The sequence below is a fragment of the Poeciliopsis prolifica genome, unplaced genomic scaffold (assembly GCF_027474105.1).
Source record: "Poeciliopsis prolifica strain line A6 unplaced genomic scaffold, Auburn_PproV2 SCAFFOLD049, whole genome shotgun sequence".
NCBI lineage: Eukaryota > Metazoa > Chordata > Actinopteri > Cyprinodontiformes > Poeciliidae > Poeciliopsis > Poeciliopsis prolifica.
Genome location: NW_026562424.1, coordinates 2728357 through 2744693, shown reverse-complemented (window position 1 = coordinate 2744693; position 16337 = coordinate 2728357). Strand labels below are relative to the sequence as shown.

The window sequence follows — 16337 nt, the reverse complement described above, 5'->3', positions numbered from 1 at the left end:
AAGTATTTCTGAACCATAGTAATAAACTTATCAGAGTCAATCAACTCTCCACCTAAGTCTAAGTCCCAAATAAAAACACAAAAGTCCAATTTGAGTCCAACAACAAAGGTATGCAGTTCTTGAGTTGAGTGAAAATCCAAAACATCTTACAAATATATAATTTAATGATAGTAATCATTCTGAGATGTTAAAATAATTTTTAAAAGGTGCTTTTGTTTGCCAGAACAACCTTCAAGAGAAAGTGAATATTAAAGTTGTCTTGGAATCATTGCATCAAGGTTTCATTTCTAAACTGAAATATAAAATACCTTGAAATCAAATGGCACCATGCTCTGCCTAGGCGTGTTGTCATTCGATAGGGAGGTTGAAGGTTGTCGTGCCTCATGGCTGAAGTGGAGGGGACAGGACGGGGAAGGGTCTGCCGGGGATCTAATTTCAACACGACAGCGCTCCTAAAACATTTCGTCCACTGAGGGACGGGGCGCCATCCTGGATGTTCCTTCAACAAACAACTGGAGGCAGAGGTTGTGACCAGGCCGATCCAGGAGTCTGGCTGGACGCAGTGGATCACATCACCGGCTGGAGCGGACAGCCAAAGGAAGGATTCTGTTTGTGTGACACACATAATGTCAGGCCAAAACGCAGACGACCCGGTGAGCAGCAGGAGGCGAACAATGTGAATCCTCATCCTCCAGTTACTGTCTTTCAGCAGCTCGCTTTCCAAATAGTGAGTACTCTTTCTTCTCACACTACCTCTGAACACTAGACACAAAAAAGTTGTCTTTTTTTTATCTCAATAGTGCAGTATCTCATTACACTTGAAATAACACAAACCTATTTTACAAATAACTTTTCAGCAAAATGTGATGTGAAATAATCTGCCAGTGGAACAAGAAGTTTCGAAATAATTGACCTGAAACAAGCTCCTGTATCTTGCTGAAAAGTTACTTGCAAGTTTTGTCTTATTTAAAATGTATGAATATATTTGCAGTAGAAATTAGAGACCAAAAATAGTTGGTAAGATTTGTGTTTTTGCAGTGAATGCACTTTTGCTTGCCCCTTTTTCCTTAAAATAAAAGAAAATCAGTTAAGTAATCAAACTTATCAGGTCCAGTAGCTGACAAACCATCTGTAACTGCTGTTAATGAACTCATTCCTCTGGTTTCACACAGAGTTCACCTTCAGGTCCAGCTGCTCTACAAAGTCTCAGGTGGGAGGTTCATCTGATCTCTCTGAGGGATGGATAGTGGAGATCCAGAGGCGTTTGAAGAAAGAGAGAGAGGGAACGAGGGGAACACGGAAAAGGACAAACATCTGAAGAACCAGCTCAACACCGAGGAGAAGGGAGAGAAGGAGAACAAAGGAGATGAGAACGAGAAGAAGAAGGAGCGGCGGCGTTCGGGGGCTCTGTGGAGGACCGGATGGGCTCTGAGTGAGAGACTGGCCATCAACGTTTCAGGAATGCGCTACGAAACCCAGCTGCGCACCTTAGCCCAGTTCCCCAACTCCATGCTCGGGGATCCCAGGCGGAGAGCCCGGTACTTTGACCCGCTTCGCAACGAGCTCTTCCTGGACCGTAACCGCGCCTGCTTCGACGCCATCCTGTACTTCTACCAGTCCGGGGGGCGGCTCCGCAGGCCCGTCAACATCCCCCTGGACATCTTCATGGACGAGCTGATGTTTTACGAGCTCGGAGAGGACATCGTGAACCGCTTCAAGGAGGACGAGGGTTTCCCTAAAGAGGAAGAGCGGCCCCTGCCGTCCAATGAGGTCCAGCGAAAACTGTGGATGTTGTTTGAGCACCCCGAGTCCTCGTCTGGGGCCCGTATTATTGCCATCATCAGCGTGATGGTGATAGTGCTGTCCATTCTCATCTTCTGCCTGGAAACCCTGCCTGACTTCAAGAAAGAGGTTGGGAACATCATGTTCTATACCAGTGGGCCTTTACCCTGCTGCTCAGGGCCCCACTGTCCTGCATGGTTCCACTCCACTCACTCACATTCATTACGTCAAGCACAGCACATTAAACAATGTCACATGGTAAAACACAGCAAACACTGTTTTGTGCGTAGGTTTTCTAACCACAGGCTAATTCGCAAACCCAGTCATTGGTTGGACCTGGGCCTGTCACAATAATCAATAAATGAATTAATTAAATTAAAGCAAACTCACTTATTTCCATTGGTACGATTTATTGTTTATCTCTTCTTTTTTTTAATCTCCTTCCAAAAACTGGATGATAAAAGTCTTCAGTTTGGTTGTTTGCTCTTATTTTAAAGGACAATTTTGTTTACAAAGATTTCAAGATTCATTTTATTTGTTGTTTTGTTTACTTATAAACTGGATATCTGAAATGTCTTCCAGTTCCAGTGTTAAATGTTCATTAGAATTTAAAGTTTACGGATCTTTTATAATTTATTATTGCATTATTATTTTGCCATTACCGTTACATCACTTAAAAATTGTCTGAAAACAACATTATCGTTTATCGCAATAACTTCTGATTTATCGTCCAGCAGGCCTAGTTGGACCTTTATTAAAGGACAGCACAATTAAAATTAAAGCTTCTCATCACACACACACTGAATTGTTTTCCCACTCCTGCACAGTTGATTGAAATCTCTGCATTGTCTCCTTCTTATACTGATTATAAAAAACATGTTTTTTGTTAAAACTATCAATATGTTGTGACTGGATAATATATGGGAGTGTTTTAATTAAGCAAATTCATTTTCATAATTCCAATTTGCAGTCAATGGGATTGCAGTTACTCATTCATTTAAGGCAGGATTGCAGCTGCAGTGAAACACCTACAACAGGCCGGGTGGCCCTGAGGAAACACAAAAAGATTAGTGCTGGAGGTGCACAGGTTTATCAGCATCTGCTTCCTTAGTTTTGGGAGATTGGTGATCGGCCAGCACTTGTACATGAATCCGATCTTATCCACCGATCTCAATGGCCTCTCAAAATCAGCCTCTGCTCTGCAGAGACCAACCCACCAGGTCATGTCTGCATGTTTGCAGTTGTTTCCAACTCAGCAACTTTCTTGCTATATTTAACAAAAAAACAAAAAAAAAAAAACAAAACTGGAATTGGCCTAAATCCAAATCAGCAGGTCATTCTTTTGAAAGGTGGGTATTCAGCAACTGACCAGAAAACTGCACCACTAATTAGTATCTTGGTTTTTGGTACATTTCTAGACTTGGGTGGTACAAAATGTATCTATTCTAAGTACTGAAGTTAACATGGGTCACTAATTCAGGACAGGAAAAAATAAGAACCTCCAGCAAAAAATGGAGCAAGGGAGTAAAATCACTTACATAGTCATAGAAATTATTCATAATAAAATTGTTCCACATTTAAAGTTAATAAATGATTGAGAAATAAGCTGAAGAGAAGAACCTCCAACATGTAGATCTAATAAAAGTATATTTTATTATTATCTTTTGGCTTCAGGAAACTTGACATGTTTTCCTTCTTCCTATTTTGCATGTGAGGTTGATCAGAAAAGAGGAAATTGTTTACAAATTAATTGGAACCTGATGCAGTTTATACAATTATACTTATTATTTTGGACAATTCATCTCAATAAATACCTAAATATGTTAGGAAATAGCCTGAAATATCTTAGTTTAGATACATGGTTTGCTAAAAGGAATGAAATGAAAGCAGGAGGAACCAAAACACAATGCAGAGGAATGAAATTTAATTTAATTTCCTAAAAAAGGAACCAAAGAAACCATAACACTGCCTATATTATTAAACCATATTATTGCCTATATTACTTTTTCACACTATTGTTGCAGATTCTGATCCTATGAATATGACAGATTTTGAGTATTTCTCAGTCCAAACTTTTACCTCCTGCTGATAGATATTATTTATTTTTTAGAGTGAAATATGAGAAGATTATAACTTATCTTATAAATCACTGTTTTTCACAGTGGGCAGAGAACAATACGCCCCTCCGCCGACGGCTACTGTTTGTACCTAAAAATAAAGGTCAACTGGAAGAGACCAGACCAACAAATAGCTGCTTTTTTACTTAAATATTAGAATAGTTTAGTATTTAGTAACAAACTATCCTCCCTAATTCTGCCAACCATAACCCTACATGTTTAGTAATTTATGTTAAAACAGATGCAACCTTTTGATTTTTGTTTTTACTTGCCTGAATCACATTTGAAGTGGTACTTTTCTGCACCCACATCTGTCTCCAAACAGTTTCTAGGAATTTCTAGAAGATTTTCTCTCTTTTTAACTCCTGAAGGACTTATTTATTAACATGTCCAGGTTTTAATATTTATAGCAGTGGCGTCTGAGCCAAATAAACTTTCACAGCCAAATGTTGCACATTTTACAGCCTTCATATCAAATCATCAGGGTATAGAGTTTTTAAATGGAATATGCTTAACTATTTGGGTCAAAGGAAACATGATACCGTGTGAGGCAGGTGTTCAGGTAAACACTCTCCTGGAGGGTGCCAGAGTGTGTTTGAAGGAAAAATACTGGCACAGGAAGCTTTTGGCCAATATCCCTGGATGCAGACCAGAGAAATACTGCAGGAAGCTTAGGGTGTGATTATTTTAGCCGGCTGTTAAATCTGATATGGATTCAGGAAGGGTACACCGAGTGTCACGTGGGAACTGGAACACAGACAGAGCGAAGGGACGGTTAGGTGTGTTAATGAAAGGTCACAAATGACCGTACACATGAGCAAGGGTGAGAGCCAAAGCTCGCCGATGGCTTGGAACCAATGATTTAAAGGTCTTGCAGGATGAGCAGGATACACTGGGTCATGTTAACACATTCCTCCAGCAGTGTTGAGCTGTGCCAGGCTGGCGTTGCTGCCAGGAAACCACTGTAACTTTCTCCTGTCCAAGTCAGAACGCCCGCTGTTCACTAGTGGTGTTAAACAGGGAGAAGGGAAGGTGTAGATGGATGAGGAAGACACTCATGTTTCTCCTTAGAGATCTTAAAGGGGTTATATTTAGTATTAGGAGAACCCATGGAGCGGATCAACACATACTGTAGTTGTCCAGCGTTAGTAATAAACACTGTCGCCGACCTGCTACTGAAAGTCACCATCAATTCTCACTCTTCATTTAAGCTTCTCTCAATCTATATATATATATATATGTATATATATGTTATACATGTCATTATGAAATACAACGCATATTGTTCTATATTCAGGTCGTTTATCACCGTACTTCTGACTGGACATGTTCCCAGTGTCATGTCATCCTGCGCAGAAATATGATGATAAATGACTTGACAGATGGAACAACAGGTGGTCCGAGGAAGAGTTCAGAAAGTGCTAAATGTAAAAGACGTTTCGCATGCTGCCTTAAAGGGCAATAACAGTAAATATCAACGTAGCTTATTAGAAATTTGTAGATGAACTGTGAATATTTTTGATGACCGATGTGCATTTACTGATTGGTCTGTGCTTCAGGCTGACAATGAACCCTGAAAACCTGCTATTAATTAGCCTAGCTTAGCATAAACATTCCTACCAGTGTTTTCACTGATGTCATCAAGTTCCAAAAGTTACACATTTCAGCCATGTTGGAGATACTCATGGTGATTAGTAAAGCAGTTTTAAACAAACTTCTGATATATTTTTTTAATATTTTAAAGATGCTTTTGGCCATAAAAGCACCAGACTGGCTAACAAGTACAAAGACTGTTTGAGAAAACGGAGAAGAATCAGTGAGCAAACGAGAACATATTTTGGTTTTGATGAATTATAAATCACATTATAATGAGAATATTTCCCTGCCCCTGAATTGAAAATGTTTCCGTAACTGTAGGAGGAAAACAGCTGGTTCAACTGTGCTAAAAAACCCAGATTGGGTTTTCAATTAAAGGGGTTTGTTATTATTTTTAGCTTACTTGTTAACATTGGACTTAGCTTGTTTTAGTTTTTCTATACTACCAAAATGGCCGTCCAGTTTGATGACATAAAATGAAAACACTCCATTGCTTAATTTCTGGAGCAATACTCTTAAAACATTTTAGCGTTTCTAATTTAATACCAATTAATAGGATTATTGTTTGGTTATTGTGCTCTTGTTTAGTTTTCCAAAATGTTTCAAATTTGTACTGTATTTCTTGTCTGTTCGTCTTTAGGAATACCACTCCCACGGGAGGAACTCTTCAGAGAACATGCCTCCTCCTCCAAGCATTTTCACCGACCCCTTCTTCATAGTGGAAACTTTGTGCATATGCTGGTTTTCCTTTGAGCTCATCATGCGATTTTCAAGCGCTCCCAGCAAGATCCACTTCTTTAAGGATGTCATGAACATCATTGATTTCAGCGCCATTCTTCCTTACTTTGTTACCCTGGGAACAGAGCTGGCCAAAGACGACGACTCGTCTCCCACCACATCCTTGGCCATCATCAGAGTCATCCGGTTGGTGAGGGTCTTCAGAATCTTCAAGCTGTCTCGGCATTCCAAGGGCCTTCAGATCCTCGGTCAGACACTACGGGCTAGCATGCGTGAGCTCGGCCTGCTCATCTTCTTCCTGTTCATTGGGGTCATCATCTTCTCCAGCGCCGTCTACTTTGCGGAGGCTGACCACCACACCACGGATTTTGTCAGCATACCGCATGGCTTTTGGTGGGCAGTTGTCACAATGACCACAGTGGGATACGGTGACATGTACCCTGCGACTGTTTGGGGTAAAATGGTTGGCTCCATGTGTGCCATTGCTGGTGTTCTGACCATCTCTCTGCCTGTGCCTGTCATTGTGTCCAACTTCAGCTACTTCTACCACAGAGAGACTGAATGTGAAAGTCAAACTGAGTACAATCATGTGCAGACATCCCTGTGGGAGGATGAGGAGCATGAAGGAGAGGAGACTGAGGATGGGGACAGATATCAAGATCCAGAATTTTATCCCACTGAAGGAATCTGCAACCCTCTCAACGGGACTTTGCTTGGCGGACTGTGTACTGGCCAGATGGCAGAGTATACAGGAGGTAACATGTATCTGAGAGAACCACTAGTTACACAAGTGTAGAGAGAGCCGGGTTTATTCAAAGACACAAAAGGTGCAAGTAAATAAGCTAATTCTTGCAACAAAAGTGAAAAAAATTGGAGGAACTCCAAAGGGACGCTTTTAAATTCTCACCTTGAGTAAGACAATCAAGGTTATACCTCCTAAAAATGTTGTATTGGTTCTACTTCCTCGCTTAATCGTCCTTTTCAGCAACACAAGTCAGCTATATATACCCGAAGATAAGCCTTTTTCACAGAACAGCTCAAACTGCCAACAGCTTTCTATTCTCAGGGTAACGGTATAAAAATAACTCCTACTAACATGTAGCAATGCTTCCAGCTTGGGATGAAAATGACTTTCAGAAAGTATGTGCCTTGAAACTATGACGTCTTAGTTATTTTTGCCTTAAAGGTTGAAGTGCAAGTGAGACAGATGATTGATACGTCACAACAGAACTCAGCCAAACGGCAGTGAAGCTGCCTCCGTAGAAAGACTCAACGGATCTGTCCTGATCCAACTTCACATTCTCAACACTCTTTTGTGAAAAGTATACAAGGGTTGCATTTGTCTGTTGCTTTAATTACACGCTCTCTTTGTTATGCTATGGCAGTAATACCCTTAATTTATGCTTTATTGCTCAGTGTTTTTGTCAAGGATACTATTTTACTAATTTTCTTGAAAGCTACTTTCATTTGTAGGCAGTAAAAATACAAGGATAGAAATGAAATGGGTTGACAAATATAATATAATAATTGTATTTTTTTATTTTATAATAAAATAAAAATGAAAAAAAACTTTAGGCTGCCATATCAGACCTGGTGTTTCATGTCTGAGTTGCAGAGAGAAGTCTTGATAACTGCCAAATGGTTGTCATCCGATAATGTTCTAGTAATGTTCCTCTGTCTCAATAAAACTCTTCAGATTTTCCACTACATCACAGTGGAGACTCACAGAAGATATCCAGACTAAGGCAATCCTGCTCCGATAAACCACTTTAGTAATTGGCTTCAGCTTGTCCGTTTCACAACCAGTAAAGTCCGAACCGACGAAATGAAATGAGGTTTTTGGTGGATAAAATCCAAATCTCTGTTTACAAAAGATGAGGAGGCGACGAAAAACATGACGCCAGTGTGATTTAAAGGCATGGGAAGAAATCAGCACACCAGTAGGTCAAGACATTTTTGTTTTAGTTTTCCAAAGATGATTTAGATTTGCCTGGTAGCAGCTTAGTGACTAACTTTATCAATATTATTATTTCCTGTTATAACCTGAGCTAGTGGGAGAATATAAATATTGAATAAGAGGGGTCCAAGGATTGAACCTTGGGGTACCCCACATGTGACCTTTGACCTCTTTGATGAGAAGTTTCCAATTGAAACAAAGAAATCCCTGTTCTTTATGTGAGATTCAAACCAGTCGAGCACCGAACCGGAGAGTCCGACCCGACTCTCCAGTCGATTCAGTAATATGTCAAAAGCTGCACTGAGGTCCAACAGAACCAGGACTGTGGATCTCCCACAGTCCGTATTTATATGGATATCATTGAATACTTTGACTAGGCCAGTCTCAGTGCTGTGGTGAGCACGAAAAGAGTCAAAGCAGTTGGTCATGTGCATAGAGAGGATAGTTTTCAACAAAATCACCATTGTTTTGATTATTGACATCTTTACAACTGGTGTTAATTTGACCCACATTATGGATAATTATTATGCTGACTGACCAGCTATATATATTTTATTGTAAGTATAAATATTATTTATCTTTTATTTATTCATTTTTTTAGCTTTATAAAATGGCAGCATAGAGTTGCAGTTAGTATAACCACTTCTGGCATCTCTCAAAACAAAAAGACAATATATTCATAACTTGACGGTAAAAGTAATGACAAAACAGGCTAAAACTCTCTGTCACTTTAAATAATGTAGAAAAAAGGAGGTATGTCTGTCTGTGATTATTGTAAAAAAAAAAAAAAAAGTAAACAGGAAAATAACTCGAGATTTCCAGAGATTTAAATCAGATTAATTTTTATTTTATTTTTAACAAACTCATAAATTACAATTTAATTTATAAAATTTGTCGTTAAGATTTTTTTTTTACTTTCCTGAAACACAAATCAGTCAGAAATGAGCAAAAATAAAACATCAAACTTTCGCGCTCATTATTAGTTTCTTCCACTAGAGGGCGTCCTGCTCCCACACAGGCATTTTTCCTCTGTTGCGCAAGAAGGTTCTGATCACTGCTGTGCATTACAAATACCAAAGAGAAAACGGAAAGTAAAACATGGAATTGCACAAATACAGTGGTGCAATTCCAGGATTTCTTTACCTGGAAAAGAAATGATTCATATTTTCTCAAAAGATCTGAGCAATTCCCACAATGAATAAAAATTAAAATAAGCTTTAAATAAGACACAAAAATAAATAAATAACTTAGGTCAGTATCAATCACATCTAACAATCCTAAAAAACAACAACAATAATAATAAATTAGAAGACAATCATGTATCAGAGCTTTAAAACCCAAACAGTTCTGGTTTCTTTGTGGTTCTGTGTTTTAGTCCATGAGCAGCTGAGGACTAACCACCGCGTTCTGTCCCATCCCCAGAAGGTCGTCCGAGTCCAGGTTGAAGTCCCTCTGAGTCTTTGTTGATTCTTCTGAAACCGTTAACGTATTCCTGAGAGGTAAAAATCTGGTGAAAGGAACCGAGTGTCGATCCGGAGAGTTTCTGGATGCCAGTGATAAAGGAATGCCGTGTTGTGAGTTCAGGAAACGCGTGTAGCCGTCAGCCAGCAGCAGCTCCCTGAAGGAGCAGTCGGCCTCGTAAAAGGCCTTCTGAAATGAGTGGAAACCATTAAAAGTTTCAGAACCAGAAGAGAAAAAATAAGAATAAAGAATGTTCTTGAACTTTCCTCTATCGTACCTGTCCTCTTAGATTCCCGGCGTCGTCCATGCAGAGAAACAGGGACGACGTCTGTCCCTTTATGACCACATGACCCGGTTTCACAGACTTAATCTGCAGCACACCTGGACAAACAAACAGGTTCAGTTTTCTGGCTTTCATTTTATCAGTTCAACTTCTGAAAATGCTATTTTCCAGCTCAGCAGATTTTTTTTCAACTTCTATGATATCCTCAATGACACTTGAATCTGTTTCCAATTTTTACGCTCTTTAATCACATCTTCCCATTTTCAAGATTGACCAGGAGAAAGGAGCCTCTGTCATCTCATACACTTCAAAAACACATAATCTGACCAAGAGTTTGTCTAGTTTCTAGTGCAAACATCTTAGTTCACTTAAAATAAGACTAAACTAACCTAAAAGTGACTAATCAACAAGAAATAGGAGATTGTTTTATTTTTTTAACCCTTTTATTAAATTTTAGAACATAAAAGAAAAACAAGTGACAGTGACACACTTAATACAGATTCTCATTAAATAATAGTCCCCAAAGAACACAAACACAAATATAACAATAATAAACAATAAATAAAAAAAATTAAAAAAACCCAGCAATCTCTGCACAGTTCAGGAGCTTGTTTTAAGTCTATAATTCATAAATATTGATTTTAAAAAGTACTAGCTGCATTCTGAATGATTTTTTAAGCTTATAATTTTGTTTAAAATATTTGACTTTATGAAAAACTCTGCACTTTTCATCAATATTCAAAAATTGATTTCAAACAAGCTTCCATGTCTTGCTGAAAAGTTACTTATAAATTAATTTAGTCTTATTTCAAATGTCCAGAGATATTTTCACTTGAAACTCGATCAAAATACTTTATAAAATGTTGTTTTTTAGTGTAGAAGAAACAGAAAATCTTGGATTCCTGAATTAAACTCCCTAAACAATCTGATCAACTCTAAAAAGTGAAGCATTATTTCAAAACATATTTAATTCCAGTTACATTTGTACCATTTTTGTTGGAAACAATTGTTAGTTTTTTATCTATTAAATACATTTATTCAAATTAAAGATAAAATGTTAAGGGAAATTAGCAATGTGAGATAAAAAAATGTGCTGGTTTCTGTATTTGTACATATTTTTTCATCTGTTTTTACATATTGTTTAAGTTTTAATGACTCAGTTACTCACTATAAGGACTCAGAGCATCACTTCCAGTCACTCTCCCATCCAGATGTATCTCCACATACAAACCCTGTCTGTGATTTTCTGCAGCAGAAAGAAATCAGCAGAATTAAAATGAATAAACTCTCATTTTTTTATTTAATTCACTTAAATATGAACAGATAAAATCGTGAGTGAAAAGGATCAGAAAGAAGTTATCATATAATTTAAACGTCTTATAAATTCATCTTTCTATCAACAATATGTTTGAACATCCCCGTTCCTTTTGTTAAATTCCAGATTCTGAATAAATTCTGTACATACCTGTGTAGAGATTCACCTCTCTGAGCTGATTCCTGAAGGCAAAGATTGGGTTGGATTCTGGGATGTAAAACGACCATGAAAAGGGAAGAGAGAGGATGAAGAAAAGGAAGGGGAACGGGAAGGCAGGGTGGTTATTTGGAAACAAAAACATTTTGACGTCGAATACAAGGGAATGTTAAATAAAATAAATACAAAATAAATAATAATAATAGCTACTGGGAGAAAAATCCACAATAAATAATAAATATGAAATTCTTGACTCTGTGTGAGCTGCTGCTGGAATGAAGGAAGTTTGGTGCTTTTATAAAGGGGTTAGGAGAAGGAGGTCCAACTTCACAAGAGTGTGTGAGTCAGACATTAAGCTGCTCAAACTGGAATCCAGTGAACACCTGGACCAGTGTTCCCATAATGTGGTCCAAACACTTTTCCCAAATCGATTCTGTTGCATTTTAACAAGACAATTTAAAGCAGAAACATCAAAAAGCCTTGAAGTGAAATGTTTTGCCACATTTGATGCAGTAGTCAGTGTTTATGTCCTGCATGTTACCTCAACGCGCAGCAACGCAGCTGCATCACTCCAGTGATGAAGATCCTTTTGTCACGTTCACAACATTTACTGTAAGCTCGCGTGCCTTCCCCTGCAGTCCTCCGCTCGGAAAATAAACACATCTCCAGACCTGAGGAGGGAGATGCGGCGCTGACTCTTCTCCCTGCGTCACGCGCCGCAGCAGAAATGTGGCGAGCGATTCTGCCAGGAAGTGACGTCGGTCGTGTTTTGGACTTTATGGTGTTTATTCTGTTTGATGTACGAGTGTTTGAGAGAGAAAGAGAAGGAAGGAGTGGGTCGAAACTGATTTCCAAGCAGGGGAAGTGTTTACAGGAGCGCAGCTGTGCAGAAAGACGCAGAACGTCAGGCTGGAAACTCGCCGCCTGGCATCACAGCAGACTGACAGTGATGTCTGCACTGCGAAGGTGATCTATTGTCACATTTTAAAGAAAGAAATACAGAAAGATAAGAAAGATGAATCACCATCTGCATTTTTACACTGTAAAAATGCAGATGGTGATTAGTTGTGTCTCTTCTACTCTCTTAGCCTAATAAATTTAATTACTTTAATATTTTGAACCCAAGTGTGTGAGTTTTTAATAAAAAGTTGTGTTAACTTTTCATTAAGAGTTGAATAAACAGAGTTTTTAGGCTAACATTTAAAAAACTGAAAGAAGAAAAAGAATGGGAACTATTTCCCAGAATGCTTAGCGGCGTGTTTCCGTCTCCTGAGATGGAAGTGCGTTACATTATTAAGGCAAATGTTTATTTTAGTGCAGCTGACAGGATGATGTCCTGATCACACTAAATGTTTCTGAGCTGAAATCATTGAGATGTTTAATAAAATTCATCATCAGATCAGAAATTTGGTTCATATGAAACTAGAATTTAAAGGATTCTACAGTAAAATAAGTTATTTTAACTTGTGAGTAAAATTATAGAGAAATGTGTCTCTTTAACTGGGTGAGGCCAGTTTTTTTCTTGCATTTTGTGAAATAATTATTTGGTTTAAATTGCAGCATTAAGTCAAAACTCTCAATTTAAGATTAATGAACTTAAAGACGACGATTAGACAACTTGTCTCTTGTTGTTAAATCAACTTCATGAACTTTAATTTCTGAATTAAAACCAAAACAATTTTCTTGAGGCAGCAGATGGTCTTTCATTTTCAAGTTAAACCACCTTCTAATGTTTTACAGTGTATTGATTTCTATTTTCAAGCAAATAACATCGAAACTTAAAAAGCCGTTTTCTGCAGCCCAAAGAGCCTTTAGTCATGCCCATTAAACAGGAAGGCACTACCATATATGGGCAATGAAGTAATATCTGTGATTACGTTTTTAAGAAATCCCTCACCAAATTCTCAGGAAAATCATTTGGAATTAGATGTGCGGCTTCATAAACAAGGACAGAATGTGCATTTTGCTACAAAGACAATCTAAACAGGACATTTATGAGCTCTGTGGAAGTAAAGAGGTGAAGATGACACTGGTTGGTTTTTCTCACTCATAAAAAAGTCTCCATTGGAATCACTTTTTGAAACAACTTGAATCTTTGTTTCAAATGAACCAGAAAAAGTGAGGAATGTGAATTTAGCACATATAAATGCCCTGGATGTTAACAAAAACTCGAGCAGGGAGAAAACGGCCAGATCGCCAAGGTGACTCCCGGTGTTGTTTGTGAGCATAAAGTTAATCAGTTTAGAAAATAGCTCTTATGAATCTAAAGTCAGTCGATTGCACTAAACCAATGAAATCATTTGGCTTCTCCCTGGATGTTTAAATACTTTGATTATTTGTGCATTTCAAATGATTTCTCTCAGGTTTTTTTGGGGTCTGGTTCAGATTTCTGTTGTTTCTATTCCTCAGTATAATGTCACTGGTTTTCCGCTCCCCAGCTCTCATCTTTGCAGAACTTTGAACTATTCTGGATGTCAAAGTTATCAAAATACTGCAACAATATACTTTTATCATGCAAATTGGCTGTTGATGTCACCAGAGCAAAATAAGTTTGATTCCTGATATATTTGCATAAAAGACACGAACAACATGATACACAAACCTTTAAAAACCTCCAATAATAAACCATATTGAGCTCTTTATCAGAGATGATCGAGTTTCTATGATAGCAGCTCCCACAGCATCACAGGTCCTCCACCGAACTTAACTGAAAATCTTTGGCATGTTCATGTGTATTCAAACAGAATCCATGCTTATCTCACCAGAAATAAGGTAACAGTCTAACTCCATGACGTTAGCACGCAAACAAAATGTCTTTTTCAGCAAGAAACACAACAGATGCATCTTTTTTTTTGTACAGTGGAAAAGTTATAATTTACATTTATCTGGTGTAAATGAGAATCAAACGGATTTATTATTTACAGATTGTTTGAAGTTTAAGCTTGTATTATTCTGAATTAATGTCTTCTGAGCTTCAACAATTCAGCTACAATTCATATCACATCTGTATTTGTGATAAGCAGACTGATGTGAGGTATTTCCATGGGGAAATCAGAGATCAGATTAAATTAATATTTGATTTTTGCCCCGTTTTCATAGATCTCAGTGCAGATGTGACAAAATTAAAAAAAAACTTCTTCATCAGACATAAGGCAAAAACTCCAATCTGCCACATTACAGGTATGTTTTTTTAATTACAGCTTTTACAATCATTTTTATTATTGTCATCATATTATGTCACTACTCTCCAGTAATATGAATTTAAATCATAACACAATGCGTTTCTTTTTTTGTTTCTTCTCCAAAATGTACACATACAAGTAGCATATCTTAAATGTCCAGAGTTTAAAACATATTTCCTTTTTATCAACCGCAAAATGAAATTACAGTCAGCCTTAAAACTGAGTATGAAATGAACGTACGGTTTAATACACACATACGAACTGTACATACATACAATAGCAGTTATCATAAAAATGATAAAAATAAAATACACACGTTTTACAAAGTCCTGACCCGAGCTTCCACATCTTTAGATGATTGATATCATGAAGTTCACTCTGAAATGACAGATTTTGGCATGCATATTAACACAAATGCTCCCTATCTAAACGCTTTGTTTGTTTTTTAAATCCCGGTCGGAGCAGGAGTTTCTCATGATGAGAGTTTTTCCAACTCTTATCATTGGTCCTGTTCACATTTGTGCATCTCAGTTCCTCTATGGCTTCTGAACTCACACACACGCACACACACCCACACACAGACACACACACACACACACACACACACGCACACACACACACACACACACACACACACACACAGACACCCACGCACAGACACACACACACACGCACACCCACACACACACGTCAGTTCTCCATCGGAGTGTTTTCTCCTTTCAGAGTCAGATCATCTGAAAATACATCGACCGTTTCACTCGATCTGAACAGGAATGCATTTCTTAAATCGTAAATTCGTTGTGTCAATATTGCCGTCTCACGTTCAGAGAAAGAAGATGAATTCACGACAGGCGATGGTCACTTTCTACAGACCACTTTCTACAGATTCAAACGTCATCATCATGCCACAACTATGGAGAGGAAGAGACAGAAAGAGAGAGAGAGAGAAACTGGTGGATAAATGGACATTCGCTCGTTATTTCCTCATCTTTTCAGAAATCATTCACACACTGTCTTTGATTATTTTGGGACATGATGTCGGTCGTCTTCTGGTGTCCGTTTTTGCTTTTGCTCTTCGGTATTTTATTCTTAAAAAATGTGTTGTTTTTTTTCTTTAGGTTGGAGTAGAAGTGGGTTCTAGAGAAGAAGAGAAATAAAAGAAACATTTCAGTGTTATTACACTGGTCAACAGTCAAGAAACTGTCTGGGGTTTTTCAACTGTTTGAGTCATTTTGATGAGCTGAATCCAACAGTCGCTTTGCTTTTTGCTCAATCACAACGAAGACGTCATGCTCAGTTTACATGTACTTATTGTTTGGTTTACAGAAATCCACGTTTGTAACATTTAATGAATGCACTCTGTAAGAAAACCATTTTTTTTCTCCTAAAACTTTTTTTGCATGACAAATATTAGTGGAAATGAACTGATGATGTCAATTTTTTCTCCTGTGACCCAGTGCTGTTGCTTCAGGAGGAGGTTCTCACCTGGTGTGCTTATCTTTAGCAGGAGTACGTTCTCACAGAACCCGACTCTCCTCTGGGACCGGAGTTAGCTGAGAAAGAGGAGAAGGATTATTAACAGAGTCGGAATCAGTCACCGACGACCCGTCCAGGTTTTACTCAGCATTCATGCTGCATGAGTTTTCTCACATGTTGCAGGAAGGCCTGTCATAATAACAAATTTTGCTGGATGATAAATTGTCCCAGAAGTTATCGGCGTAAATATTGTCATTTTGAGATCAATAAACTT

The 16337-nt window shown here is 38.1% G+C and overlaps 3 protein-coding genes across 7 annotated transcripts in view; 1 reads left to right on the top strand and 2 right to left on the bottom strand.

The window, feature by feature from the left end:
• The first annotated feature begins 401 nt into the window (after positions 1 to 401).
• On the top strand, positions 402 to 7885 carry LOC129377851 (potassium voltage-gated channel subfamily A member 1). The gene is made up of 3 exons (XM_055058051.1): positions 402 to 727; positions 1173 to 1911; positions 6136 to 7885. Exons 2-3 carry the CDS (start codon positions 1240 to 1242, stop codon positions 7027 to 7029), a joined length of 1566 nt encoding a protein of 521 aa, XP_054914026.1. The 5' UTR covers positions 402 to 727; positions 1173 to 1239; the 3' UTR covers positions 7030 to 7885.
• A 1676-nt stretch (positions 7886 to 9561) lies between these two features.
• On the bottom strand, positions 9562 to 11687 carry fgf21 (fibroblast growth factor 21). Its single transcript, XM_055058052.1, has 4 exons — positions 11400 to 11687; positions 11103 to 11180; positions 9929 to 10032; positions 9562 to 9840 (listed from the first exon to the last, which is right to left on the bottom strand). The coding sequence occupies exons 1-4, from the start codon at positions 11548 to 11550 to the stop codon at positions 9562 to 9564; spliced, it is 612 nt and encodes a 203-aa protein (XP_054914027.1). The 5' UTR covers positions 11551 to 11687.
• A 2610-nt stretch (positions 11688 to 14297) lies between these two features.
• Positions 14298 to 16337, bottom strand: part of LOC129377643 (liprin-alpha-3-like) — a 30112-nt gene continuing 28072 nt past the window's right edge. For all 5 annotated transcript variants that reach the window (XM_055057742.1, XM_055057741.1, XM_055057744.1 and 2 more), the window contains 2 exons: positions 16073 to 16140; positions 14298 to 15724 (listed from right to left, as the gene is read on the bottom strand). In XM_055057742.1, coding sequence (XP_054913717.1) covers positions 16088 to 16140 — 53 coding nt within the window. In that variant the 3' untranslated portion in view covers positions 14298 to 15724; positions 16073 to 16087. The remainder of the gene's footprint in view (positions 15725 to 16072; positions 16141 to 16337) is intronic.

Coding starts and splice junctions, on each gene's coding strand:
- LOC129377851 (XM_055058051.1), top strand. CDS start 1,240: ATGGATAGTGGAGATCCAGAGGCGTTTGAAGAAAGAGAGAGAGGGAAC. Junction 1,912..6,135: donor TGCCTGACTTCAAGAAAGAG/GTTGGGAACATC, acceptor GTTCGTCTTTAG/GAATACCACTCCCACGGGAG.
- fgf21 (XM_055058052.1), bottom strand. CDS start 11,550: ATGTTTTTGTTTCCAAATAACCACCCTGCCTTCCCGTTCCCCTTCCTT. Junction 11,181..11,399: donor AGAGGTGAATCTCTACACAG/GTATGTACAGAA, acceptor TTTCTGCTGCAG/AAAATCACAGACAGGGTTTG. Junction 10,033..11,102: donor TGATGCTCTGAGTCCTTATA/GTGAGTAACTGA, acceptor TTGTTTGTCCAG/GTGTGCTGCAGATTAAGTCT.